Source organism: Hemiscyllium ocellatum, chromosome 21 (assembly GCF_020745735.1).
Source record: "Hemiscyllium ocellatum isolate sHemOce1 chromosome 21, sHemOce1.pat.X.cur, whole genome shotgun sequence".
In the NCBI taxonomy this organism is placed as follows: domain Eukaryota; kingdom Metazoa; phylum Chordata; class Chondrichthyes; order Orectolobiformes; family Hemiscylliidae; genus Hemiscyllium; species Hemiscyllium ocellatum.
In genome coordinates this window covers 52004998-52032979 of record NC_083421.1, presented here as the reverse complement: position 1 = coordinate 52032979, position 27982 = coordinate 52004998, and the positions used below count along the sequence as shown (strand labels likewise).

The window sequence follows — 27982 nt, the reverse complement described above, 5'->3', positions numbered from 1 at the left end:
CCACATTCCTTTCTCGATTAAAGATTGTCCTATTCTCAAGTGCTGCTTGAGTTTGATCTCTGAAGTACAAAATCATAAACAGCAGCAGAATAGAGGTTTATATTGTCAAACACATCCACTGTCTTGTCCAAAGGATCAAACCCTTCTGCTTCAATCTGTAGGGAAAAGACATGAATCATAATAATTTTATCATGAATTAATAAGACAATCATCCAGGCAGATAGTTCCAGCAACCTTCATAGAGCTATGACAGTGCTAGCAAACTTTGATATGTGAAAACAGTAAATACAACAGTAAATAGAAAGTCTTGCTACATTTGAATGGCAGACAGGATTAACAATTATAAAGACCCTTCACTTTTTTGTGATCAGACAAATTAGGAATGTTAGTATTGGAACTTCAATGTTTTCTAACCTAGCTACCTGTAGCAGCAAACAAAAACATAGATGAAGGGAATAGTTTTTTGAACTTGTGTAGCTATTATTGTTAACATAACAATATCTTACAAAGGGTTTATTCCCGAAACATTGACTCTTCTGCTCCTCGGATGCTGCCTGACCTGCTGTGCTTTTCCAGCGCCTCACTTTTTGACTCTGAGCTCCTGCATCTGCAGTCCTCCCCTTCTCCAATATCCTTTACTGTATCTTGCATTTTTATTTACTGTTTCAGGCACCCCAATTTTGATTTGCTTTTTCTAAATTTATTCATGTTATGTGGGAGTTGCTATCTAGGACCACATTTATTTCCAATTTATTCACGGTTGCTCTGGAGGAGGTACTGGTGAACTGCCTGCTTGAACTGCTGCAGTCCTTAGGGTGAGGTGACACCCAGAGTGCCTTTAAGGCAATGAGGTCCATGGCTACTACAATTGGTTTGAGAAGCCCAAATTTGTTTCATTTTGGCTCATCACAGAAAACAGACCAAAATAAACTTCGTCCCATTAGTTTGGGCTGAGCACCCAACCAAGGCTCATGGAGAAAAGATGTAGGAGCAATGATATAGTCATCGTCATTGCTGGCTATAACAATGTTTATTACCCATCCCTTAAACACCAAGGGGGCTGTTAAAAATCAACCATATTCCTGTGTATCTGGATTCAAATGTTGGCCAAATCAGGTAAGGATGGCAGATGACCTTCCTGAATTGACATTAGTGAACCTGATTTGTTTATATGACAATTGTTGCATGATTGCCATTTGTCTAGTTTTCTATTAATTTTTTCATTAATTTAACTCCCATTTTATCATCTGGCATGGTAGGATTCAAATCCATGTCCCCAAAATATGAACCTGCAGTTCTGGAATTCTCATCCAGATATACCACTACACCACCATCTTCCCCCTTCATTGTACCATCTTCTCTTCCATTCTTGTAATTAAAATAAAGGTGGTCACCAAATAAGTAATAGAGAAAAATCTGTGATATAAATTCACTTTTAAAAAATGTGAATCACAGAATTATTCCAGCATGGAAGAAGGTCATTCAATTCATCATGTCCACGCTAGCTCACCTGCCTTCTCCCTGTAATCCTGCACATTCTTCCTTGAATGCCCAAGATTAAACATGCTTCCAGCACACCCTCAGGCAGTGCATTCCAAACCTTAACCACTTGCTGCATGAAAATGTTTCTTTTCTCATATGGTTGAAGTACGTGTTTAATTCGATTTAACAAAAGCTGCGCTGATGCCATTTATGTTTTTTGTTAAGTAATTATTATTTCTCAACTTTTTCTTCCTTTAGCCATACTACATATAAGCTTGTGAAAAACAAGAACACGCAGAATGGTCAATAACTGGATGTCAGGAGGTACATAAACTAATGTGATCCCAGCTTTAGCCGGTCCTCCTCGTCATGGTTGAGATCCTGTATGGTGGCCAGTTTATTCTCCTTTGAAAGATTACTAGAGATACTGAAGAAAGATTCTGACATATTTTAACTTGCTAAACGTATAGGCAAAGTTCAGAGCAGGCCACTTATTTAATTCACTGGCTAGGAGGCCATGATGGGAAATCAAGAAAAGAATCAAAGAAAGAAAATTGGGGAGCACACCATTAAAAATTTCCATGTATAGGTTTTAGATTGATTTTTTAAAAAACTAAAAATGCATTTGTTAGTTTTGAAATTATTAAAGCATTATTACATGGGATAATTAAAACTGGTCTTGCAACAATTATTTCAAATTATAAATATAGAGGAAAATAGAAATGTAAGAAATAAGAAAAAACATTAACTTTCAAACATTTAGTTAATCTGTTATCTTAAAGAACACATCACAGTTGGGATCAAGGAACAGCTGATATTGCTAACATAGGAGGTTTCCTTTTTGTTTGGCATAGAAATATGTATCAGGTATTATATTTGAATTTTCATTTTGCCCTTTTAAGAGGACATGAATCCTTAGGGCAGTTACCTACTTAGATCATTAAAGTCTTTTGACTGACTAAACTAATCACTAAAGAATTTGAATGGTAAAGAACAAGACTATATGGTCTATGAGATTTTCCATTTGACCCTTGGAGGATACAACTGGGAATTAATGGGGAAGAAGGAAATAGCAGATAATTTAAACCAGCAGATAATTTGTGTTTGTCTCCACAGTGAAGGACACTCTAAACATCCCAAAGATAACATATGCATTGTGCTAATGAGAGGAAAGGTCTTATAATAGTCTCTGTCAAAAGGGACAAAGCATTTGACGAACTACTCGGATTAAAGGCAGAAAAGTTGCCAGAACCTGATGACCTGCATCCATGGAATTTAGAGGAAGTTGCTGCAGAGTGCTGGCAGCATTGGTGAAACATTCAGAGAATTGGAAAACTGCCAATATTAGATCACTGAACATATTTAAGGAGGAGACAGATAGAATTTTGAAATGCCTAGGAGTTGATGGCTGTGCTCAGCACAGAAACGGAGTAAAGAGCAGGGTATGATCTTGTTGAATGACAGGGTAGGCTTGAGGACTGAAAAGCCTACTCAGACATTTTATGTCTCAGTGATACCCAGTAAGGTGGCTTATATTAAATATGAGGGTCACACATAATTGACATTGTTGAGAAAATCTGAGTGATGTATTAAGCTTTCTCAAGTGCATTTTGATACCCTACATATCACATGTGTGTGATTTCTGACTTTCATTTCCTGCGGTGGATTTTTATAGACTTCTTTCTAGCTCTAGCTTGTCTTTATGTACTCATCACTACTGGCTGTAAATGCTTCATATTTTAAAGGTCTTCTTGCTGTAATATCAGGCGTATAATTAATCTATCCTTCCTCAGCACCTTAATTTTCATCCACTGTACATACCCATATTTGCACTCTCAAAGAACACATTTCTGAAGCTACAAGTTCAGGACAAAGGTAATGACAGATTTTGAAACACATGGAGATTCCTAATGCTTTCATATTCAATGAATTGAATATCTAAAATCAAATCTTTCCCAGTCTTACCTTAAGAACATACTCTCCTGGAATTAGAAGCCTGTAGTACTCTCCCTGAGAATTGGTTTGAAATGGGATAAGATTACTCCTGCCAAAAATGTTTACAATTGCTTTGGAAATAGGATTTCCTTTATCATCCAGAACCCTGCCTTTTAATCCTGAAAGCAAAAGGGGAGGTAAATTACTACTTAGAAATTACTCAAGTCCAGTCACCTACTCTATTAACCTCAACTTAAATAGGTAAGAATATAAAGAGACAATAGGGCTCCTGCAGCGCAGTGGCAGCGTCACTACCTCTGAGCCAAAAGACCTAAGTTCAAGTCTGATCTACTCCAGAGGTTTATCATAACATTTCAGAACAGGTTGGTTGACAAAATCTGTAATGAGACATCTTTACTTTTAAACTATAGCTGACACAATGCCAAACATTAACAAAATATAAGCAAAATCATTTAATCCTGGCTTGATACTTCTTCATTGGCTGTGAACCACTTTGGAACATCCAATGGAAATGTGAAAGGCACAATAAAAATGGAAGGATTTCTTCTTTTCTGACAAAGAAATAATTTAAAAGATTGCCCCCCCCCCACCCCCACCCCCACCCCATATCAGGATTCATCTCAAGCTGATGTGCAAAAAGCTTTACGCAGATTATTACAAGTTAGCTGCATTACTGTTTAGGCTTTATTGCAATTTGTTTAACAAAAAGGCAAAGCCCTTTAATAACAGTGGAATTCTGGGCACTGACTTCAAATGCCCTAATCCCGTTGCAACACCAATTGTAAGAATAGAGAACGTTAAGCAAATTGGAGACTTTCAGCTGTGTTTTCCACTACTGAAGCCAATAAGGCATTGCTTTCTAAACATCATTCCACAGTTACCCCATTTTGAGGCTTGAAAGTTGTGACTTTCAATGATGGAGTGGTGCGAGGAGAAGACTTATGAGAGCAGGATAGATGGGTCAGCCAATGCTGCCTCTGAGCTTGCGACCCCAAATTGTCAGTTTGTGGCCTCACTTTGGGGTCCCCAATCTCCCTTTAAGAAACCCTGCAATATAGCCTGGTGCTGATACAAATATAAGGCCTGAACAACATTGTTAAAAGCCTCCACTGGCAGCTTTTGGTGTTTGCTGCCCTGTAAAATATAAGTAATATTCAATGTGCACTGGTGTAACCTTAATGTCAATTGCCAAAATACCAAATAGAGTCATAGAGTCTGTAGAGAAATACTGCACAGAAACAGACTCTTCAGTCCAACTTGTCCATGCTGACCAGATACCCTAAATAAATCTAGTCCCATTTGCCAGCACTTGGCCCATATCCTTCTAAACTCTTCCTATTCATATGCCCATCCAAATGGCCATTTAAATGATGTAAATGTACCAGCCTCATCCACTTCCTTTGGCACCTCATTCCATACGTGCACCACCCGCTGGGTGAAATGTTGCCCCTTAGGTCCCTTTTAAATCTTTTCCTTCTCATCTTAAACGTGTTCCCTCTAGTTTTGGACTCCCCCACCCTGGGAAAAGACCTTGTCTACTGACCCGGTCCATGCCCCCCATGATTTTATAAACCTCAATAAGGTCATCCCTCAGGCTCTAATGCTCCAGGGAAGATAGCCCTAGGTGATCACCTTATTTCTCTGACTTGGGCAGAGCCATAAAACAAACTAATCATATTTTCTGAATTTTATACCTTGTGCTGATATTCAGTACTGTTAAAATTATAACTGAAGTACCATTGAGCTTGAACCCAGTGTCTAATTAAAAATCACATAAATTCTTCCAGTTTTGTCCGACTGCATATCCTCAATTTTAATCACTGGCATTTTAATCAGTGGTTATCCATTCAGCTGTCTTGGCCCTCAGCTCCAGGATTCTGTTCCTAAATGTCTCTACCTCTTTACCTGTGTCTCTCATCCCTTTAAGACTCCCGTTAAAACTTACCCAAGTCAACTATTCTGGAATGTCCTTCTGTGGCTCAGTATCAAAAATCTTTGTTAACACTTGTGAAGAATTATGGGACATTTTCTGTTAGCTCTGCTACAACTAACGTCGTTATTGTTTTTATTCGGGACCACATCTGTGGACAGTGCATTGCAACACAGTTGCTGACCCACTGAAATCCATAGATGAGAAATGATGAGAATTTTCCAAAAAGAAACTCTAGCAAAAGGCCACATTGAGACAACAAGCATTGAGATGCGCAACGACATATGTATGTACCTAAATGGACTTGCTGGATAAAGACGATGAGTGGGATTTTGTTCTCTTCCCATAAGTTTGGTAGTTGTGCTGCAGGTGGGTACTTGCAACAAGACAGCTCTATCGTCAGCTCATAGCACTGGCCCCACACATAATTGTAGTCTTGCATACCACCTAGTGAAAGATATTGAAAACTGTCAGATTGACGTACCTGAAGCTAAGACGTGCTAAATCTTCACATACAATTTGCTTTGTAAATTGTAAATTGCTATGTATGCTCTATACCCATGGTCATAGCTGAGCCAGCTGTGCAAGAGTGTTATAAGATGTGATATTTGCAAATCTACTAATGATATTAAAACTTCAAGAGACAGAGCTCAGAGACATGGTTTGGGATTTTTTTGATTTTTTTTTATGAAGTGAGGAATCTTAATTTTCTCTTTCGACAATGTCAGAATCAAACATTCTCAAATTGCATTTGTTAAATGTTATAGGTTTGGTAAGTTTTTTAGCATAGAAAAGGTCCCTCAAACTATATAGTGTAACGACAGAACATTTACAGAAGAGAATCAAGTCATTTAGCCCAGCAGGGCAGGTGCTAAAGAGCCTTCTCTCACCTACTCCATCTTACCCAATCAGCATATCACTGCTATTTAGAGGAGGCAATGGTGTAATGTCCCTGGACTATGAATTCAGAACCTCAGACAGAAGTCCTGGGGACATGGGTTTATATCCTACCATGGCAGACAGACAGAATAGAATATGTACAGTGCAGAAGTAGGCCATTTGACCCATTGAGTCCTTACCAATACCCTGAAGAGCATCTCTACCCTATCCCTGTAACCCTGCATTTCCTGTGGCTACCTAGCCTGAACATCCCTGGACATAATGTGCAATTTCCCTAGCCAATGCACTTAACCTGCACATCTTTGGACCCATGAGAGGAAACCATAGCACCTGGAGGAAACCCACGCAGACATTGGAAACTGCACAGAGACAATTGCCCAAGGGTGGAATTGAACCCAGGTCCCTGGTGCTGTGAGTCACAGTGCTCATCACTGAGCCATTGTGCCGTCCCACAGTGAGATTTGAATTGGATAAAAATCTGCAATCAAATGTGCACTTAATGATAACCATGTAACTATTATTGGTTGTCATTAAAAACTCATCTGGTTCAATATTGTTCCTTTAGGGAAGGAAATCTGCCAGCCTGACTGGTTGTGGCCTACATATAACTCCAGACCACAATAAAATGGATGAAGCTTAATTGCTGGCCTAGCCAATGACACCCAAAATATTACAAATATTCAGTGACAATTAAATTATCAATTCACTTATTATCCTTGTACAAGTTTCAACCACCAAGTCAATAGCACTAAGGGTCAAAATTGATCAGAATGTAATTGATTAGAACTAGATACAGCTTTAGATCATAACAGCCTCTCAAACCTGCTCTGTCATTCTTTTTCTTCTCATCTAGTGAATTTCTTGATTATTCTTTTCCAATTTTTTTTAAAAAACACTGTTTTGGTAATATTGGAAACCTCTTCTTTTAGTATCATATAATCCTCAACTTTTCTCGTCAGCCATAGTTGTTGTACTTTTCCAATATAATTTTATTGTTCAAGGGGGAGTGTATTCATAATGTGCAAAGTTCTGGAAGCCCAGGAATTATAACAGACTAGAATCATGTGCTGAATAGGAAGATATAGTTTAACACCACGACCATTCAAATGGGGAATTCAGATCTTGACCATTGCCTCATAAGGCAGGAAAAGTATAAAGCAGTAGGTGAGTCACCTTGCAGAATCTCTCTACACATCTGCTCTCCTTGACATCGAAGTGGCCAATAGTGGAAGAAGTGAACACTGCAGATGCTGGAGATCAGAGTCAAAGAGTGTGGTGCTGGAGAAGTACAGCGGTCAGGCAGCATCCAAGGAGCAGGAGAATTAACGTTTTGGGTATAAGCCCTTCAGCAGGACTGGGGCTGAGACATAAATGGAAGGGGGGTTGGGGCTGGGGGTTGGGGGGGGGGGAGGTAGCTGGGAATGAGATAGGTAGGTGAAGGTGGGGGTGAAGGCAATAGGTCGGGGAGAAGGGTGGAACAGAAAGATGAGAAGGAAAATGGACATGTAGGATAGTTCAAGGGGGCAGTGCTGAGTTGGAAGGTTGGATCTGGGAAACGGTGGGGGGAGGGGAAATGGGGAAACTGGTGAAATCCACATTGACCCCTTCTGGTTGGAGGGTCCCAAGCTGGAAGATGATGCATGAGGTGTTGGGTGGCTAGAGTTTGGCGGTGGAGGCGAACCAGGATTTGCATGTCCTTGGCAGAATGGAAGGGAGAGTTAAAGTGTTCAGCCACAGGGCAGTGGGGTTGTTTAGAGCATGTATCCCAGAGATGTTCTCTGGAAAGTTCCGCAAGTTAGCCTCCTGTCTCCCCAATGTAGAGGAGACCACATCGAGAGCAACAGACACAGTGGATGATGTGTGTGCAAGTACAGGTAAATCTCTATCTGTTGTGGAAGCATCCTTTGGGGACTTGGATGGAGGTGAGGGGGGGGGAAGAGTGGGCACAGGTTTTGCACTTCTTGTGGTGGCAGGGGAAGATGCCAGGATTGGAGGGTGGGTTGGTGGGGGGCTTGGACCTAACTAGGGAGTTGTGGAGGGAATGGTCTCTCTGGAACGCAGGTAGTGTTGGGGAAGGAAATATGTTGCTGGTGGTTGGGTCTGTTTGTAGGTGGTGTAAATGGCAGAGGATGGTGTGATGTGTCTGGTGGTTGTGGGGTGGAAGGTGAGTACTGAGGGGATTGTGTCCTTCTTGCCATTGAAGGGGTGAAGTTCAAGGGCGGAGGTGCAGCAAGTGGAGGAGATGCACTGGAGCACATCATTGGCCATGTGGGAGGGGAAATTGCGGTCTTTGAAGAAGGAGGCCATCTGGGATGTTCTGTGGTGGAATTGGTCCTCCTGGGAGCAGATGCAGTGGAGGCAGAGGAATTAGGAATAAGGGATAACACTTTTACAAGAGGCAAAGTGGGGGGAGTGTAGTCCAGGTAGCTGTGGGAATCAATGGGCTTGTAGGAGATGTCCGTGTTAAGTTGGTCACCGCAAATGGAGATGGAGAGATCCAAGAAGGGAGGGAGGTCTCGAGATGGCCCAGGTGAACTTGAGGTCAGGATGGAAGGTGTTCGTGAAGTTGATGAACTGTTCAACCTCCTCATGGAAGCACCTTCCCATCCTCCCGCTCCAATCTTCTCTCCAACCTACCACCTTCACCCCACTTTCATCTACCTATTGCATTCCCAGCTACCTTCCCCCCAGCCCCACACCCCCCCCTCCCATTTATTTCTCAGCCCCCTTGGGCCAACCCCTCATTCCTGATGAAGAGCTCATATTCTGAAACATTGACTCTCCTGCTCCTCAGATACTGCCTGACCAGCTGTGCTTTTCCAGCATCATACTTTTCAAAAGTGGCCAATAGTGTCCGGTTGGTATAAACCCAGGAGAGAAGAACAAGCCAATATATATATTTTTTAAAAATTAGAGATAAAGGAAAATTATAATAAAATAAATGCAATGCATCTTATGGAAAGGGTTTTGTTCATTTCAACTACTCTGCCTTAATTGTACCACCATGGTACTGCCTAAAATTGACATTGTGTGATGAGAGTGTGTTATACCACCTTAACATTAACTGTGAAACTTCAACCATTAAGATTAAAGATATTTAGACACTCCAAAGAGGGACCCTGTCTGTTCACAAAAAGTGGAGTATTATCCAGTCCCCTGGATTGAATGGCTTGCCTGATATCCTGTACCATTTAGCTCCATTCGTCACCCCATTCAGGAATTTCATCTTACATAAATTCCCTTTGTACATGGTTTTGTGGTGAAAGGAATACATTTTTGCCAAGTATTTAAACACATCATCATCTGGACTCCGACTGTAGTTGTTGCTCCCTGTGAAGAACAACAGAAGTGAATTCTCAATAGTACTCACTTAAGAACGCTTTTCACAGCAAAAATGAAATTTCTAGACAGAAATGCTTCAGAATGTAAACTTTTCCTGTTTTGTCAAAGAGCATCACATGCTCAAACTTGCTTAAAATATATAACAACGTAGAACAGTCAAAAATAATGACAAATTACTCAAGTTCATTCAAGGTTTCACTGATAAAAGCATCAGCCTATGTGAAACAACCAATGAGGAATATATCAAGTCTAGTTTTCACTGTGCAAGCTCCAATCAATCAGGCATGATAATTATAACCACTGCAATAAGATAACTTGGAGAGAACCTGCTAGGGTTGCAGTTCCTATTCCTATTCAGTGAAGCTCATGGAAAATGCAAAAGTGTGAACACCAATTCAGATGTAATTCCCTCTCACAAGAATGAATACTTTTGCCAACATGCTACTGTACAGAATAGGAAAGAAAGTGCTTGCACATTTATAGCGCCATTTGTGCACTAACGATCACTCAATATATTTCATAGCTGATGAAGTTTTTGTTAACACAGTTGCTATTACAATTTAGTTTGATGTAACAGTAAATTTGACTGTAGCATTCTCCCAACAATAACGTGTTAAATGATCACATATGTTTAGTTTTGTTGCGATTAAGGAATAAATGTTTTCCAGAACAGCAGAAACCACCCCCTCCAATGTTTCCTGGGGATCTTTACAGCAAACTAAGTTGAAAAAATGGTGACATACAACTAACAGATTTATAATCCTGACACTCAGCCTGATGCTTTTGGGATAAGGCTTGAAATCCCATCACAGCAGCTGGTGGAATTTAAACTCAATGAATATAAATTTGGAATTGAAAACTAATCTCATCAATGGTGAGTATGATTCCTACCACTGATTTTTTTTTAATGACAATCTAATTCAGTAATATCTTTTACAAAAGAAAATCTCTTAGTCACGTTTGTGGTACCACTTTTACCCCTAAAAATCTAATTCTCTGAATGTTTATTTTGTGTTCAGATTGAATAATTTTAACAACAGTAGTATAAGGTGTATAAGATCATGAGAGGCATGGATAGGGTGAATGCACTCAGTCTTTTTCCCAGGGTTGGGGAATCGAGGACTAGAGGACATCAGTTTAAGGTTAGAAGGGGAAAGAATAAAAGGGACTCTAAGATTAGATTAGATTACTTACAGCATGGAAACAGGCCCTTCGGCCCAACAAGTCCACACCGACCCGCCGAAGTGTACCCACCCAGACGCATTCCCCTACATTTACCCCTGCACCTAACACTACAGGCAATTTAGCATGGCCAATTCACCTAATCCGCACATTTTTGTACTGTGGGAGGAAACTGGAGCACCCAAAGGAAACCCACGCAGACACGGGGAGAATGTGCAAACTCCACATAGTCAGTTGCCTGAAGCAGGAATTGAACGCGAGTCTCTGGTGCTGTGAGGCAGCAGTGCTAACCACTGTGCCACCGGCAACTTTTTTACACAGAGGGTGGTATGCATATGGAATGAGCTGCCAGCAGAAGTAGTTGAGGCGGGTACATTAACAACAATTAAAAGGCATTTGGACAAATACATGGATAGGAGTGCATTAGAAGGATATGGGCCAAGTGCAGGGAAATGGGGTAAGTGTGCATGGACATTTTGGCTGGCGTGGATCAGTATCTTCCTCTTTGTATCTTCCTCTGTAAACTTGCTCTCCAGGTCAGTGTTAATGATTTTTTTCTGTGCAAACTCCTTCTCCAGGTAGGTACCTCTCAGAGAGTTCTAACTGGCATCCTCCATCTGATGGTTCTTTGGCAGTTCTCTTTGCTGCTCTGACTAACTGTTGAAACTGTGTTATTCTTGTAGCCAGAAACTTTGGATTGTTTCATTGGTTTTAATATTGTCCAAATACCAAATTCAAACTTGATTGGAGTTTGGTATCTCTTGGGGCATAATTTAAACTGATTGGCTGAAATTTTATTTGACTTTGTCTCATAGCAACACAACTAGTGCTATCTGTTCTGACCAGGCATGACACTATTACCTTGTTCTGGACTCTCTGTGTCTCTCCAAGTCATTGCTAGCTTTCAATTCTCTTAATAGTACAGTAACCCTTACACCTTCATAACAATTACCCAAACTCTTCAAAACTGACACACGCTCAAGAGCACTGATCAGTTCATCCAGAAACCATTGGTCATCCCTCAAGCACTGTCAGCTTTTCCATCCTGGTGCAGGAGGTTGCTATTTGTGGCTTCTTCTGTTGTTCTATTGCTGTTTCTTAGCAATTTATCACTGCCCATGCTCTTCTCTCTTTCAAGATCTATCTCGCCTCAACATCACATGAAATAACAGGCTCCTTTTGACATCTCACCTGAAAGTCTTCAGTTTTGTCAAAGTACGTTGGGCTGTGGGTTAATGTTTCAATCTTTTTCCTCATGTGCATTAGATCATAGAGTACTCTTGTAATTGCTTCATCTACAAACAGTAATATCACGTTGGGTTTAAACCTACCTTGGAGGCAGTGGCTAATATATTATGTGCACCAAATTGCTGATTTTCTCTGTCTGCACTCAATGTGAAAGTAACACCATTCACCATGAATCACATAATCTAATCATTTTTCTAGGGCTTTGTTTGTCTTCGCTTGTCTAATGTTCATCACTAGCTATCATTTAGAATTTACATCACTCCAGCAACAATTCAATTTGTTTAGCATTCAAAACCATATCCATTATCAGTCTTTCCTGGCTTGTATTTGACAGAAAAAAGTCATAACTAAAGTACAAAAATTCCTGTAAAACAGTTTTTTTTATATTCAAGGTGCTCAACAGGCTACTGCTGATCTAACGATATTGATGTTAACTGCAACAATATTTGGTCAAAATCAACAGCAAGTGTAAAATATTGTCAATATAATCAGTTAAAGTCCAAGATTTTTATTTGGGTGGAGGTTCTTCCAATAACACAATGATAGTTTCTGCAAAGATTGGAACTAATGGTAGCTCTTTTGGAGATTAGGCACTGGCACAAATGGCCAAATAGCTCCTTCTGTATATTTGATTCTATGATTGAATCACTTAATCTGGTTATAAAGAAGATGTGATTTTCATATTTGTGGGCTTTAGGGAGCTGCAGATATTTGAAGCATTCTTACTCCTACCAATATAATATTTTAGACAAATCTTAAACTATGTCACATTTAAAGGGATTAGACGTTTACTCAGATCCCTTTCCTTATGTATTGGTGACCATTGATCAGGAATGCTTTGACAAATGGGTTTGTTGAATGAGAGACCTTTTGAGATTAAATTGGATGAAAAATAGGGTGCTTTTTGAAAAGCATTAAGATTAACCTGGAATCAGGACAAACAAATTTTTTGCTTTAAACCACAATGTTGTACTCTAATCTGTAGCCTAAAAATGGCAAGATAAATACATGGATTTAAGTAATTTTGACAACATTTATCTTGTGGCTGTTTACATTGAACAATATCTTTTGATTGAGAAAATGCTTTTACTACAGCTATAGATGAACTATTCACCAATGTCACCTTTGACTCAGTGGTAACACGTACCCCTGAGTCAGAAGAGGAGTTCAGCTCCAATTCAGACATGGGTTTAGGATTTAGATTGATGCTTCGTTGCAGTATTAAGGAAGTACAACATTGTTCATGATGCCAACTCAGGTTTAATCCACCCAAAACTCATCAACTTGCACAGAGTTAACATTGGGTCTGGTGTCTATCAGATGGGATGGAACCCTGTCTATCCAACCTGGTGAATATAAAGAATCTCAACAATACAATTTGAAGAAGGATAGTTTATTAAGATTAACTCTGACCTGACTGTACCAAAAGAGATTAATTGGCTATTTTTCTTATTGTTCTTTGTTGAATCTTGTGCCTAAATTGACTGTTGTATTTGCCTGCATTAAAATAATAACCTCATGTGCAGTGAAGCATTTTGGAATGAAAAAATGGTGCATAATTACAGGTTATTGTTTATTTTAGAACACATAGATAAAGCAGTTGTTTTTGCTCATTAAATATGATTTTAGATATTCAAGCTATTTTTAGTTCTCAAAAACAGCAAGTGTTGGAGAAAGCATTGATGGTGAAAACAAGTTAACTCTCGAGTCTTCTTTGAAACCTTTTTTTTTAAGTTCTCTTCTTTGGCTTTTTTCATCATTAAGTACTTGTTTTTTGCTCAACTGTTTGCAAATGATGGAAATAAGTCAAAATGCATCATTGCAGTACTCAATTAATGACAGGTGGTTGTTCAAACAAAATAAGTCTTGACCCTTCTTTATTGATGAAGACTCTTTTGTTTTATTCTTTGAGAACATCCCCAGTTGAATTGCTGATGGCAACTACATGGTCTAAGGGATACGCTCATTGTCCAAGGCATTAGAAAAAAAAACTAAATTTGTTTGTTTGTATCAGCATTTGAAAACGATACGTCCTGTTAAGATTATTAAACATCATGTGGCATCCTGCCAATTTAAACAGAGCATTGTAGGAATCTTTCATCATTAAAAAAAAAGTAGAATATTATACTTTTGCAGCCAAGTCAAAATTTAGAAAAGTCACCACAATGGCTAAAGCCCCAGATTGGTAATGTTCATTGAGATCAGGCATGCTCAACACAGCCATCAATCTCAATGTTTTCCACAACTCTATTCAGATTAAATTACCACTAGTTGAAGCCCTAAATGAAAAACAAGACATGTCCAAGTTGCAAAGTGTGCATTGGGGGATACAAACTAATTTTAAAAGCTTACCTAGATTGTTGTTATCATATGGATAAGCGGCCACAATGGCACCTCCATGAATACTGGCAGACAACACAAACGGTTCACTATGAATCCACTGTATCACTGCCTCAGTTTCTGGCTCAAGAGATGCTGTTGTTTGCCCAAAAGCATCAGGAAAATTTCTGTTTAAATCCACTTTATTGCTGTTATATCTGTAAACATAGAAAAGCATACGCAGGCTGTAATAACACTTCCTTGTGGCAACCAGAATGATTTTATAAAATATATATCTACGTGAGTCCATTGAAAGAAAGTTTCTTAAAGGGAAACTGATAGGTTAATCCAAATGCATGATAAGTATATCTTTTTTACTTTGTAAAGATCAATAGAACTAAATAAGTCAACAATTTGTGTTGTTGGTGATGCAGATGTAATGGGCTGAATAGCTTCTACTGAGCCATAACACTCCTGTGATTCTCCATGAGTTATTTACTTATTACCTATATATCCCTAAACCATCAATAGGCTATTATATAGATCCAATTATTCTTACCAACTCGTCTTCTTAACAGTGTTTTATCCTGTGTAGAAACTCACTGGCAGCTCAAGAGTATAGCAAGTTTTGTTTAATGTAACAAAGGTTTTCACTTTACATTGTGCACCTAATTCAGCAGTGCATCAGACTTTTTTTAAAAATGGTACACTCTTTTCATAAATAAGACCATAACATATGGGAATGGAATGAGGCCATTCAGTCCATTGAGTTTGCACCACCACTCAATCACACCTGATTTTTCTCAATCCCATTCTCCTGTCTTCTCCCCATAATCCTTGATCTCCTTACAAATCAAGAACCTATCTATTTCTATCTTAAATACAAGTCAGTGACTTGGCCTCCATAGACTTCCTGAGCAATGAGTTCCACAGATTAACCACCCGCCCTTGGCTGAAGAAATTCCTCCTCATCTCAGTTCTAAAGGGTCGTCCCTTCACTCTGAGGTTGTACCCTCGGGTTCTAGTCTCTCCTTCTAGTGGAAACATTTTCTCCACATCCACGCTATCCAGGCCTCTCAGTATTCTGTAAGTTTCAATGCAATCCCTTCTCATCCTTTTAAACTACATCAGGTACAGACCCAGAGTCTTCAACTGCTCCTCATATGACAAACCCTTTATTCCCAGATCATTCTTGTAAACCTCCTCTGGACACCGCCCCCCCCCCCCACCCCCTGCCCCCCCCCCCCCCCACCAACCGTCCTTTCTTACATACAGGGCCAAGGCTGCTCACAATATTCCAAATGTGTCTGCCCAGAGCCTTATACAGCCTCAGCAGTACATCTCCGCTCTTGTATTCTAGTCCTTTTGAAACGTTGCATTTGCCTTCCAAACTGTTAACTGAATCTGCATTAGTCTTAAGAGAGTCCTGAACTAGACTCCAAAACCACTTTGTGCTTCAGGTTTCTGAAGCTTTCCCCATTTAGACAATAGACTACACTTCTATTCTTCCTACCAAAGTGCATAACCTCACATTTTCTCACATTGTACTCTGTCTGTCATTTCTTTGCCCACTCTCCTAACCTGTCCAAGTCCTTTTGTAACCTTCCCATGTCCTCGACATTACCTGCCCTTCCACCTAACTTTTTGTCATTTGCAAACTTAGCAACAATGCCCTCAGTTTCTTTGTCCAAATCGTTAATATATAATGATCAGTACCTTACTGACTATTCATTCAGCAGAACAGCGGTTAAAAACTTGGCAGAGCTAAATGAAGAAATGTACTATCCAAACAGCCTGTTAGTGTATTAACGAGTATCCAGTGATGACGTATAGCATGCGCCAAATGTACAGTAACCCTTCCTTTTTAAAGAATCAAGGATTATGCAAATCTGAAATGTAGTATTTATCCCCATCCACCTGTACTGAGGAGTGGAGGTGAACAGATTAATTATATTTTAAAAAGTGCCGCAAATGTGTAAGAAAAGTGACTTATAAAGCAGCACAATATGAATCAAAAGGGTCTGACTGTAGGTAAAATGAACTTACCAAAATATTTTTTTCACATGATGTTTTCAAGATTTTATTTAGTTTTAGACATGCTCAATTAATCAGACTATATTAATCAAACAGCAGTGTGTGACTATGGTTGCGGGGGTGTGTGGAAGGTACAGTTTGCAAAAAGAAAGGCATAACAATATTGTTGTAATTTTTCAGTCAGTACAGGCTAAATTTTATGCTGCTGAACCAAAGTCACAGACAAAAGTACATAGACTCAGGAAGTGATGGAGGTGGGTATAAGTATAAAATTTAAAAGGCATCTAGATGGGCGTATGGAATAGGAAGGGTGTAAAGAGATATGGGCCAAGTGCTGGCAAATGAGACCAGATTGGATGTCTGGTCAGAGCGGATGAGTTGGACCAAAGGGTCTGTTCCCATGCTGTCTGACTCTATATAGCTAGATATCTATTGAAATAATTGACCATTTGATAGCCTGAAATTAACAAGATTCTAGTTTGAAAATCTATGCACTACAGTCATAAGAAGGGAGGTAAGGAGGAAATGAAGAAATGCATATAGAGGAACTATAAATAAAGCTTTACCGTCCATGGGTCCCTGTACACTTTCCAACAATCGAGGTTTCAAACCCATCAGGATTCATGGAGGGCAGAATATGAATTCTCATGCTGCCAATCAGCCTAGTGATGTTCTTGTCATGTCCATAACTTGTGACCAGGTAATCGATTAGATGTAGCAGCAACTCCCTGCCAAGAGGCTGCACAATATACAGTGTTAAGCAATAGGAAAAGTCAAAGGTCCTCCTCCATTCTAGTCTCTAAATATAGCAGACGGTTTAAATGAAGGCAATGGCTTGTTTCATTGACTTCAGCTGCTGAACTGAACCGAGTTCACCTATTGACATCCCATCTACCTTTCCTCCTGCCGCCCCCACCCATTTATTTCTCAACCTCCTTACCCCTCCTCAGTTCTGATGAAGGGTCCTGCCCAAAATTTCGAGTCTCTTGCTCCTCTGATGCTGCCTGACCTGCTGTGCTTTTTCCAGTGCCAGCTCTATCTACTCATGGTCATCATTAGACTCTTAATTCCAGATATTTTATTGAATTAAAATTCCTTCATCTACCATGGCAAGACTTGAACCCAGGTTTCCAGAACATTATGTGGGTCACTGTATTAATAGTCTAGTGATAATACCACCTAGCCATCACTTCCCTGCAAGTCAAGCTTATACAACCAGTTCACATAACTTTGCCCAAAAAGTCAAGAACAAGGCAAAGCAGAAATTGTTGGTGAAATGCAGCAGGTCTGGCAGCATCTGTGGGAAGAAAGCAGGATTAAGATTTCGGGTTGGTGATTCATCATCAGAACAGAAGTCAAAGAATAAAAATGTGAACCAAAGTGATGCAGAGAAAATGAGGATAGTGTGAGTTCTGGGAGTCAGGGTCTCATCCAATTGGCCTTGATGGTAACTGAATACTCTATGTAATGTAAAACTATATTCATAACATGATCAGTTTTATATTGACACCTACCACTTAAGTTGTATGTTCCTCTTGTGTGGATAGTATGAGACATTTTATCATGTGAGAATGAGTAAGAAGGTAAAATAGAATATAAAACTTTGTTTTAATTGAAATGTAAACCAATTTTAACTCACGGTTATGGCCTGGCAGAGTGCCCATTCTAGCTGCCTATTTTGAGGTTCCAGCATCAATTAAATTTGACATTTGAGCATCAAGGCCCAAGTGATGTCTTGATGCAGTTTGACAGATTTATGCCTCAAAATTAAATGTGGGCAGCTGGTAGCAAAGTAAGTGGTAGGATTGGGCACTGGCAGGAGCCATCATCACCTTGGATATTGGGGGTCCTAGGAAGATGGATGCCCTGTTTATTTTGTGGGCTCTGCCTCTCCATAAAAACAATTCAACGTTTACAATTGGTTAGAACTTTTCAATACTACTGCATGCAGAACTAGTCAGAGACTCAGAAAGTGGCATGAAATAATAATTAGTGTTCTGTTAAGTCATGGGAACCATCATTTCCATGTTAAAGAGAAGATATCTTAGGAAACAGACTTTGGATACCTTACAGTAGCTGGGTCCTTTTCAATGTTCAGTCAGTTGTGTTGTCAGTAGGGGTTATAATGATAGCAAGCTGGTTTTAAGGCCACTGTCCCTGTTAACACCAGGTGAAGGCTGTGAAAATTGTCCCCAAAGAGTCCAATCAAATTTTTAAAAAGCATGATATTTATTGTTTTGTCAGAGTTGTTGTTTTACTGAAGAACTTTGCTTTTATCTAAAGGAAGAAACAGCAAGCATGACTTCATGTATTTATGCTTATTATTTTTAGTCAAGGATATTATTGCAAATCCCAAATAGAATTTACTCTTAGTCTAACCCCATAGCATTTGTATCATGCCCTCACATTCATAACAAATCAGAGTTTACCTCATTTCCGTGGATATTTCCAACATATTTCACCTCAGGAATGCCAATGCGATGTTCCCTTGGGTATTTTCCAATTGCAACAGCCAAAAGTTCCCGACCTGATGCATAGTAAGTTATACAGACAAGTAACAGTGGAGTGATTATTTTGTAGTGATCCAATCAGAGAACTCTGAATGACATTGTAAATTGTAAGAATAATGCTTGAGTGATTTATAATGATAATTTGAATCCATGCCTACAGTTTACCCTTTGAGTTAAGTATAGCCTACTAGTTAGTACAACAGGAATGTATTAAAAATTTGGAGCTATGTATTCCACCATTCACTGCAGTTGCTATAAATAAAGTACTGGAAACCCATTTTCCATTTATCAGTATGGCAAATGAAGGCTTCAGGTGCAAACCCATTCAATAGAATGCTACCCCAATATACTTTAGAATCGGACGTTCTAAACCTAGTCACATGGTACGGCAATGGATGCATTTAATAAAGGACAATTATACATCTTGAAATGTTTAGAAATACTCCACCTTCCACTGATTGTCCAATGCTGTAAACATGGGTAATAGATGAATAATTAGTTTGCAAATCTTGAAGATAAGCCTCCAGAGAATTTGTGTGATGGTACTTGAAGTCCAAAGTATAAGAGCATTGATGGAGCACAAATAAAAGAAAACACACTGTGTACATCCAGTATCCTCCTAGTCTGAGTCTCATAAATGCAAGGCCACAAGGAAAGCAAGCCTGCAAGATAGAACGAAAAGTTTCCATTTCATGCTACTTCTGCAGTTCTTCTAATAAAATATATTTTTGATAGCTGTCAGATTCCTGCTGTCCTTATTTTAAATGAGCATCATTCATATTGGAATTGTCACATTATCTTCATCAGCATCAATGAAAGTAAGTACTTGTTCTCGCATTTGATGTCACATAGTTCTTTCAAATGTTGGTCAGAGAATGACTATAATGATTTTGTACAGTATTTGGCTAATTAAAACTTGCCAAATATTTAGATATCTATACATTTAAAACAAATACAATTCTCTACCTCTTAGCAAAGATTCAGGTTTCACAGCTTAGGCGTGGACAGTATTATGAGATTCTAAAGCTGTAATTATCACGGTCCATTGTCTACATTTATGATGTCACTAAAGTGGAACCCAATGTCACTGAAGGAGTGATTCTACACAAAAGATTTGTTCACAGACTGTCTCTAGCCACCATATTTAAAGCATAATTTGGAAGGTCAAAAATCAGACGGCACTAGGTTATAGGTGCACACATATAAATCTATCGGGTGACTTTGCATTCGCAGATTTGTATTTGCAGATACATTCTATTTTGTTCAAAATGCACACAATCTGTAGAAATGTGGCATTTTGTTAATTCCTCCATTGGAAATAAAACCAATCTGACTCCAGGTTGAGACACAGACAGACTCTAAACAAGACTTCACACCTAAAACGCATTGTCTGACCTGAGATATCATCTCTTTTATACAGATAAAACCTTAAGTTATCTTGGGGCAGTGACTTGAAAGAAAGATGTTTTTGGGAAGGTTTATCATTATCAAGCTTACACCAAGAGAGGATTGAGCATGGGTCATAAAACCAACAGGTTAGCTACCTCAAATTGTTTGCATATTATTCAATCGAACTGCACCTCCAGTCTAACTGATTAAAGATTTAACAACCATCTTACGTATGTTCAATTCATTCGCATCAGTTGTAAGACCCTTTGATCTTTTACTCATAAATTCTGTGTCTAAGGTCTCCCTCTCTCACTAGCACCTGAAAAAGGAGCAAAGCTCCAAAAGCTTTTGTTTTCAAATAAACCTGTTGGACTATAACTTGATGTAATACAATTTTTGACCTTGTCCAACCCAGTCCAACATCTGCACCTCCACATCATAAATTGCAAGGGAAAATGAAATAAGTAAAGCATTAGTGGAACCTCTTAACTAATAGGCTGAACAGGAACAAAGGCTCATTTCTCCCCTCACAATTGTAGAGACGTTGTTTTTTTTTATTTTTGATTTGATTTATTATTGTCACATGCACCTAGGTACAGTGAAAAATATAGCATAAGCAGATCATACCATACAAGTGCATTAGTATAATAGAATAGAATACAAGGTTACAGCTGCAGAGAAGGTGCCCAAATGGCGAGATTAGCATTAAAATTGGAGAGATCCATTCGGAAGACTAATAACAGCAGGGAAGAAGCTGTTCTTGAGCGTGTTAGTATGTGTTTAAGCATTTGTATCTTCTGCCCAATGGAAGAGAATGGAAGAGATTATAACTGGGATGGGAGGGGTATTTAATTGTGCTGACAACCTTTGTGGGCAGTGAGAAGTATAGATGGAGGCAATGGATGGAAAGTTGGCTTGCCTGATGGAGTGAGCTGTGTTTATAACTCTCTGTAGTTTATGTAGAGTTGTAAATGTTGGTCCTGGCATTTGAAAATTGGAATCAGGAAATATGGAGACAGGTAAAGATCTGGGAAAACCAGGTGGAGTGTGTTGGCCTAGCGATATTGTCACTGGGCTAATAATCCACATGCTCAGGTGGCATTGCTCTGGTGATGTAGGCTCAAATCCTATCACAGCAAAGGGTGAAATTTGAATTCAATTTTTAAAAAAGACCTAATTGTAAGGACTATAGATTGTCATTCTCTTCTTTAGGCAGGGAAATCTGCTATCCTTACCTGGTTTTAGCCCATATGTGACTCCAGACCTAGAATAATGCAATTGAGTCTTGACTATCATCTCGGAGAAATATTGCAGGGTTAAGTTATACCCATTTTTAAGTAAGATGCAACTGCAACAATTTCACAGTGTTTTTTTATGATCGCTGAATAACCCAAACATGTTATACTTCATGAAATGTTCTTTGCCACTCTCGCCCTTGGAAAAGTGGTAATGGCATTAGATTAGGAAATTCAGTAGACCTAAACTAACCTTCCAGAGAGTTGAGAGTGTGATGCTGAAGAAGCACAGCGGGTCAGGCAGCATCCAAGGAGCAGGAGAATCGACATTTCGGGCATAAGTCCTTCATCAGAAATATCTGGCAGCATCCAAAGAGCAGGAGAATTGACGTTTTGGGAATAAGTCCATCAGGAATCAGTTTGAGAGACACAAGTTCATTTACACCAAAGCAGTTGATAAAATTGCAATTCAGTTAATAAATGTGGAATATCTAAATAAAGGTTAGTCTCAGTATGATGACCATGGCACACGTCATTGATTGTAAAACTCATCTGCCATTTTTATTTTCTCTGAACCATCTATGACTGCCAAAGCTGAGCAATGTGATTGATTTTTAACTGCCCTCTGAAATGGTCAAACAAGCCACACAGGATGAAGAACAAATGCTGGCCTTGCCAGAAATGCAAGCCTTATATTAAAAAAAATGTAGGAAGTACAGCAACCATTGGCACACAGGAAACTCTGCGAACAGTAATGATCAAATAATCAGTAATGATCAGTAATAATCAGTAATGAACAGTAATGATCAAATAATCAGTTTGTTGTTTTTTTGGGGGATAAATACTAACCAGAACACCATCCACCACTGATTAAAGAGTTGCCATTAGGGTGGCATTCTAATTCCAGATTTTCATCATCTGCTGTGGTGGGATTTGAACCCAAAACCCTAGAACATTGCAAAAAAAAAGAAGGCCTTCAGAAAGGAGGGTCACTGGACCTGAAACATTGATTCCACTCTCACTTCACAGCTGCTACTGGACCTGCTGAACTTTTCCCCTGTAATTTTTGTTTCAAATTTTCAACATTCACTGTTTGTTGGGTTCCTCCCCCTCCAACCCAGAAGATTATTGCATTACTTGTACATGGACAGGAACAGTAAGCTTTGATATGGATGTTCACAGCAAACTGCCCACCCTTCAGGACAACAGGGACCATAACACTGTACAACCCTGTCATGGCAACCACTGCAAGACATGTCAGACTGTACACACGGGTGCCACCATTACACATGGGGACACCACTGACCATGTACGTGGCAGGTACTCATGTGACTCAGCCAATCATTGTCTATCTCAATCGTTGCAGGCAAGGATGCCCCAAGGCATGGTACATTGGCGAGACTAAGCAGACACTACGACGACGGATGAATGGACACCATGCAACAATCACCAGACAGGGGTGTTCCCTCCCAGTCAGGGAACACTTCAGCAGTCAAGGACATTCGGCTTCAGATCTTCAGGTGACAATCCTTCAAGGCGGACTCCGGAAACGCAACAACACAGCATGGCGGAGCAGAGGCTGACAGCCAAGTTTGGAACCTATGAGGATAGCCTCAACCAGGATCGTGGGTTCATATCACACTATAGGTGACCCCATTACACTATTCACTCTCTCTCTCTCTTTCACACACACTCTTACATACTCACACACTCACACAGACCCTCTCTCATGCACACCTGCACCCCCCCCACACACACACACACACACACGCACACACACACACCCTATCACAGACTTACTCACACACACACTTTACCAAGCATGCACAAATGAAAACACACTCTCTTATGCGCACTCACATTCACATGCACACATTCACACTCTCTGTCAGGCATGCATACACACATATAAGTCTAGTGAATGATTTTGCATTTACGTAATTATATTTGCAGATACATTCTATTTTGGTCAGAAAGTGCACAATCTGCAGGCAGTCAATGCATGCAGTCAATCCATGTAATATTTTATACATTCCTACTTTGGAAATAGAACCAGCCTGACTCAAGATTGGGATACAGACAAACGCTAACCTCACACCTTTAATGCATTGTCCGAGCTGAGATGTCCCTTTCTTTTATAAAACCTTAAATTTATCTCGGAATGTGACTAAAAAGAAGTTCTGAGATTTACATATTAATGAACCGAAACCTGCAACCCATTGATGAAAGACTTAACAGCAATCGAAGTTTGTTCAACTATTTAAGAAAGGTGGTAAGGACAAGCCAGGGAACTACATTCAAGTGAGTTAGAGGTCGGTGGTGGGCAAGTTGTTGGAGGGAATCCTGAGGGACAGAAATTACATGTATTTGGAAAGGCAAGGACTAGTCAACATGGCTTTGTGCGTGGCAAATCATGTCTCAAGAATTTGATTTATATGGACTTCAAAAGGAGTTCGACAAGGTTCCCCATGGGAGACTGGTTAGCAAGGCTAGATTTAATGGAACACAGGAAGAACTAACCATTTGGATATAGAACTTGCTCAAAGGTAGAAGACAGAGGGTGGTGGTGGAGGGTTGTTTTTCAGACTGGAGGCCTGTGACTGGTGGAGTACCACAAGGATTGGTGTTGGGTCCACTACTTTTCATCATTTATATAAATGGTTTGGAGATGAACAGAGGAGGTTTAGTTAGTGAGTTTGCAGATGACACCAAAATTGGACATGTCGTGGACGGTGAAGAAGGTTACCTCCAATGACTATGGGATCTTGATCAGATGGGCTGATGGGCTGAGAAGTGGCAGATGGATTTTAATTTAGGTAAATGCAAGGTGCTGCATTTTGGGAAAGCAAATCTTAGCAGGGCTTATACACTTAATGGTAATGTCCTAGGGAGTGTTGCTGAACAAAGAGACCTTGGAGTGCAGGCTCATAGCTCCTTGAAAGTGGAGTCGCAGGTAGATAGGATAGTGAAGAAGGCGTTTGGTATGCTTTCCTTTATTGGTCAGAGTACTGAGTTCAGGAGTTGGGATGCCATGTTGCAGCTGCACATGACGTTGATTAGGCTACGTTTGGAATGTTGCATGCAATTCCGGTAGGAAGGATGCTGTGAAACTTGAAAGAGTTCAGTAAAGATTTATGAGGATGTTGCCAGTGTTGGAGGATTTGAGCTATAAGGAGAGTTTGAATAGGCTGGGGCTATTTTCCCTGGAGCATTGGAGGCTGAGGGGTCATCTTATAGAGATTTGTAAAATCATGAAGGGCATGGATGGGGGAGTCCAGAACTAGAGGGCATAGGTTTAGGGTGAGAAGGAAAAGATCTAAAAGAGACCTAAGGGGCAACTTTTTCATGCAGAGGGTGGTGCGTGTATGGAATAAGCTGCCAGAGGAAATGGTGGAGGTTAGTACAATTGCAACATTTAAAAGACATCTGGATGGGTATATGAAAAGGAAGAGTTTGGAGGGACATGGGCCGTGTACTGGCAAGTGGGACTAGATTGGGTTGGGATATCTGGGCTGCATGGACAAGTTGGACCGAAGGGTCTGTTTCCGTGCTTTACATCTCTATGACTCTATATCATTTTAGTTGCATGACACTGTAATCTTTTGCTACAAATTCTGCGTCTTATGGTCCTGCTCCACAGCTGCCTGATGAAGGAGCAGCACTCTTACAGCTAGTGCTTCCAAATAAACCTGTTGGACTATAACCTGGTGCTGTGATATTTTTAAGTCTGATATGTATTAACATCTCATCCAAGACACAGCACCTTCAATATTACAGAGTTAAAACATGGACTGCAGATGCTGGAAACCAGAGTCTAGATTAGAGTGGTGCTGGAAAAGCACAGCAGGTCAGGCAGCATCCGAGAAGCAGGAAAATCGACATTTCGGGCAAAAGCCCTTTATCAGGAATAGAGCTCTACATCAGATGAAGTGCTTTTGCCCGAAACGTCGACTTTCCTGCTCCGGATGCTGCCTGACCTGCTGTGCTTTTCCAGCACCACTCTAATCTAGCTCTGCTTTCCAGCATCTGCAGTCCTTGTTTTAACCCTGTAATATTGAAGGTGCTGTGTCTTGGATGAGATGTTGGTTTCAATATTTACACTTTCTCCAGGGAAGACAACAACCACCTGACAAAGGAGCTGCGCTCCGAAAGTTAGCGCTGCCAAAAACCTGCAAGACGAGAGTGTTGCGTGATTTTTAACTTTGTCCAGAGAAGGGCGTCGTGATAGGCAGCCCTGCGCAAAGATTGGTCAATTGCGTGGTCAGTCTAACCAATCACAGTTCCACTGGTTGGAGGAGGAGGGGTCTGTTTGTGATCGATGGCAGCTCTGACCATTCAGAGGTAGAATCGTGTGCCGATAAACCAATCGGAGACAGCAATAAATGACAGCGGGACGTTCGTCTCTGGGTAAAAAAAGTAGACCCAGTGGCCCCTTTAAACAGGCCGATATTTCTTAGTTTTAACACTCACCATCATCCAAAATAACAGGAAAAAATATATTGATTTTACTGTTCTACGGTTTAATTTGCTACGGATATATTTGCAATATATTTAAAATTCCTCAGACCACGATAGCGCTGGGAAACATTTAAAGTCAGGATGTGGAAATTTGAAACAAAAACACAAAAAAAGGGCTGGGAAGACTCAGGAGATGGAGGCAGAATGTGTGGAGAGAACCTCAGGCCTTGACTCTGCTTTGAGTTTGCAGCATTGTCATGTTTTAAAATGGATTAACTTTTCGCCTCCCGCACAGCATTTCTATTAGAGGTAAAAACAGTGACTGCAGATGCTGGAAACCAGATTCTGGATCAGTGGTGCTGGAAGAGCACAGCAGTTCAGGCAGCGAACAACGAGCAGCAGGAATGCCTCCTCGAGTTGGTTACCTATAGCAACGGGACGCCGAGCGAATCGACACATAGTAACCATAGCAACGATTGAACAGCAAAAGTCGCAACTTCAGGAGCCCGGGAGGGGAAGTGGCTGATACACTGTAACCTTGACTTATCCCGTCAGAGCGCCTGGCATCACCCCGCGAAAAGAGAATCCAGAGTTAACGCTCCCAGCCTGACATTTAACTTGATTGATTATTATCACGTAACGAGCGACGGTGGAAAGTGCTGCTTTGCGTGCAATACAAACAGATGGTACCATACAAAGTGCAGTGTTACAGCTGCAGAGAAGGTACAAGAGACAGATCAACATTAACATCTGGGAGGTCTATTCAGAAGTCTGATAATAGCGGGGAAGAAGTTGCTCTTGAATCTGTACAGATTTTATATCTTCTGTCCAACGCAAGAGGGTACGGTGGGGTACAGTGGGGTCTTTAATTATGTTGGTTACTTTTTTCCCAAGGCAGCAGGAGTATAAATGGAGTCAGTGGATGGAAAACTGGTTTGCATGATGGACCGGGTTGTGTGCATAACTGAAGGGCTTTTGCCCGAAACGTCGATTTTGCTGCTCGTTGGATGCTGCCTGAACTGCTGTGCTCTTCCAGCACCACTGATCCAGAATCTGGTTTCCAGCATCTGCAGTCATTGTTTTTACCTCAATGCTTTCTATCGTCTATCTATAAAAATTGATAAGAGTCTTTATGGACATGCTGAATTTCCTTACACTGCCAGGGAAGTAGAGGCATTGTGCTTTCTTGAGCGTAGCTTCGACGTGGGTAGACCAGGACAGATTGTTGGTAATCATCATTCACAGGAACTTGATGCCCTCGACGATCTCCACCTCAGTACCATTGATGCAGACAGAGGTGTGCCCTCTACTCCACTTCCTGAAGTCAATGACCAGCTCCTTCATTTTGCTACCATTGGTGGAGAGATTGTTGTTTTTACACTATGCTGCTAAGGACTGTTATCTCTTTCCTGTACTCTACCTCATTGTTGTTTGAGATCTGGTCTATGACAGTGGTGTCGTGAACAAACTTGTAATTGGAGGTGTGGCAGAGTTTGGCAACACAGTTGTAAGTATATAAGGAATATAGTGAGGGGCTGAGTACACAGTGGTGTTGAGGATTATCGTGGAGGAGGTGTTGTCACCTTCCTTACTGATTGCAGTCCAAGAGTCAGGAAGTCAAGGATCCAGTTCCAGGGCGGGGCGAGGCAGCTGAAACCTATATCTCAGAGTTTGGAGATGAGTTTATTTGGGATTATGATGTTGAAGGCAGAGCTGTAGTCAAAAAGTAGAAGCCTGATGTCGATACCTTTGTTATCCAGATGTCCAGGGATAAGTGCAGGGCCAGGGTCATGGACTTGTGACGGCAGTAGGTGAATTGCAAAGGATCAAGACCATCTGGTAGGCTGGATCTGATGTGAGCCATGACTAACGTCCCAAAGCATTTCATAATTGTAGAGGTCACAGCCACCAGATGGTAGTCATTGAGGCATGCTGCATCATGTTTCTTTGGCACAGGGATGATAGTGGTCTTTGTGAAGCAGGTCGGAACTTCAGAT

General features: G+C 40.4%; 1 protein-coding gene across 1 annotated transcript; it reads right to left on the bottom strand.

The window, feature by feature from the left end:
- Window positions 1–35: 35 nt before the first annotated feature.
- Window positions 36–27849, bottom strand: LOC132825758 (carboxypeptidase M-like). The gene is made up of 9 exons (XM_060841221.1): window positions 27733–27849; window positions 19352–19565; window positions 18823–18920; window positions 16960–17132; window positions 14393–14577; window positions 9443–9598; window positions 5663–5815; window positions 3448–3596; window positions 36–155 (listed from the first exon to the last, which is right to left on the bottom strand). Exons 1-9 carry the CDS (start codon window positions 27847–27849, stop codon window positions 36–38), a joined length of 1365 nt encoding a protein of 454 aa, XP_060697204.1.
- Window positions 27850–27982: the final 133 nt, after the last annotated feature.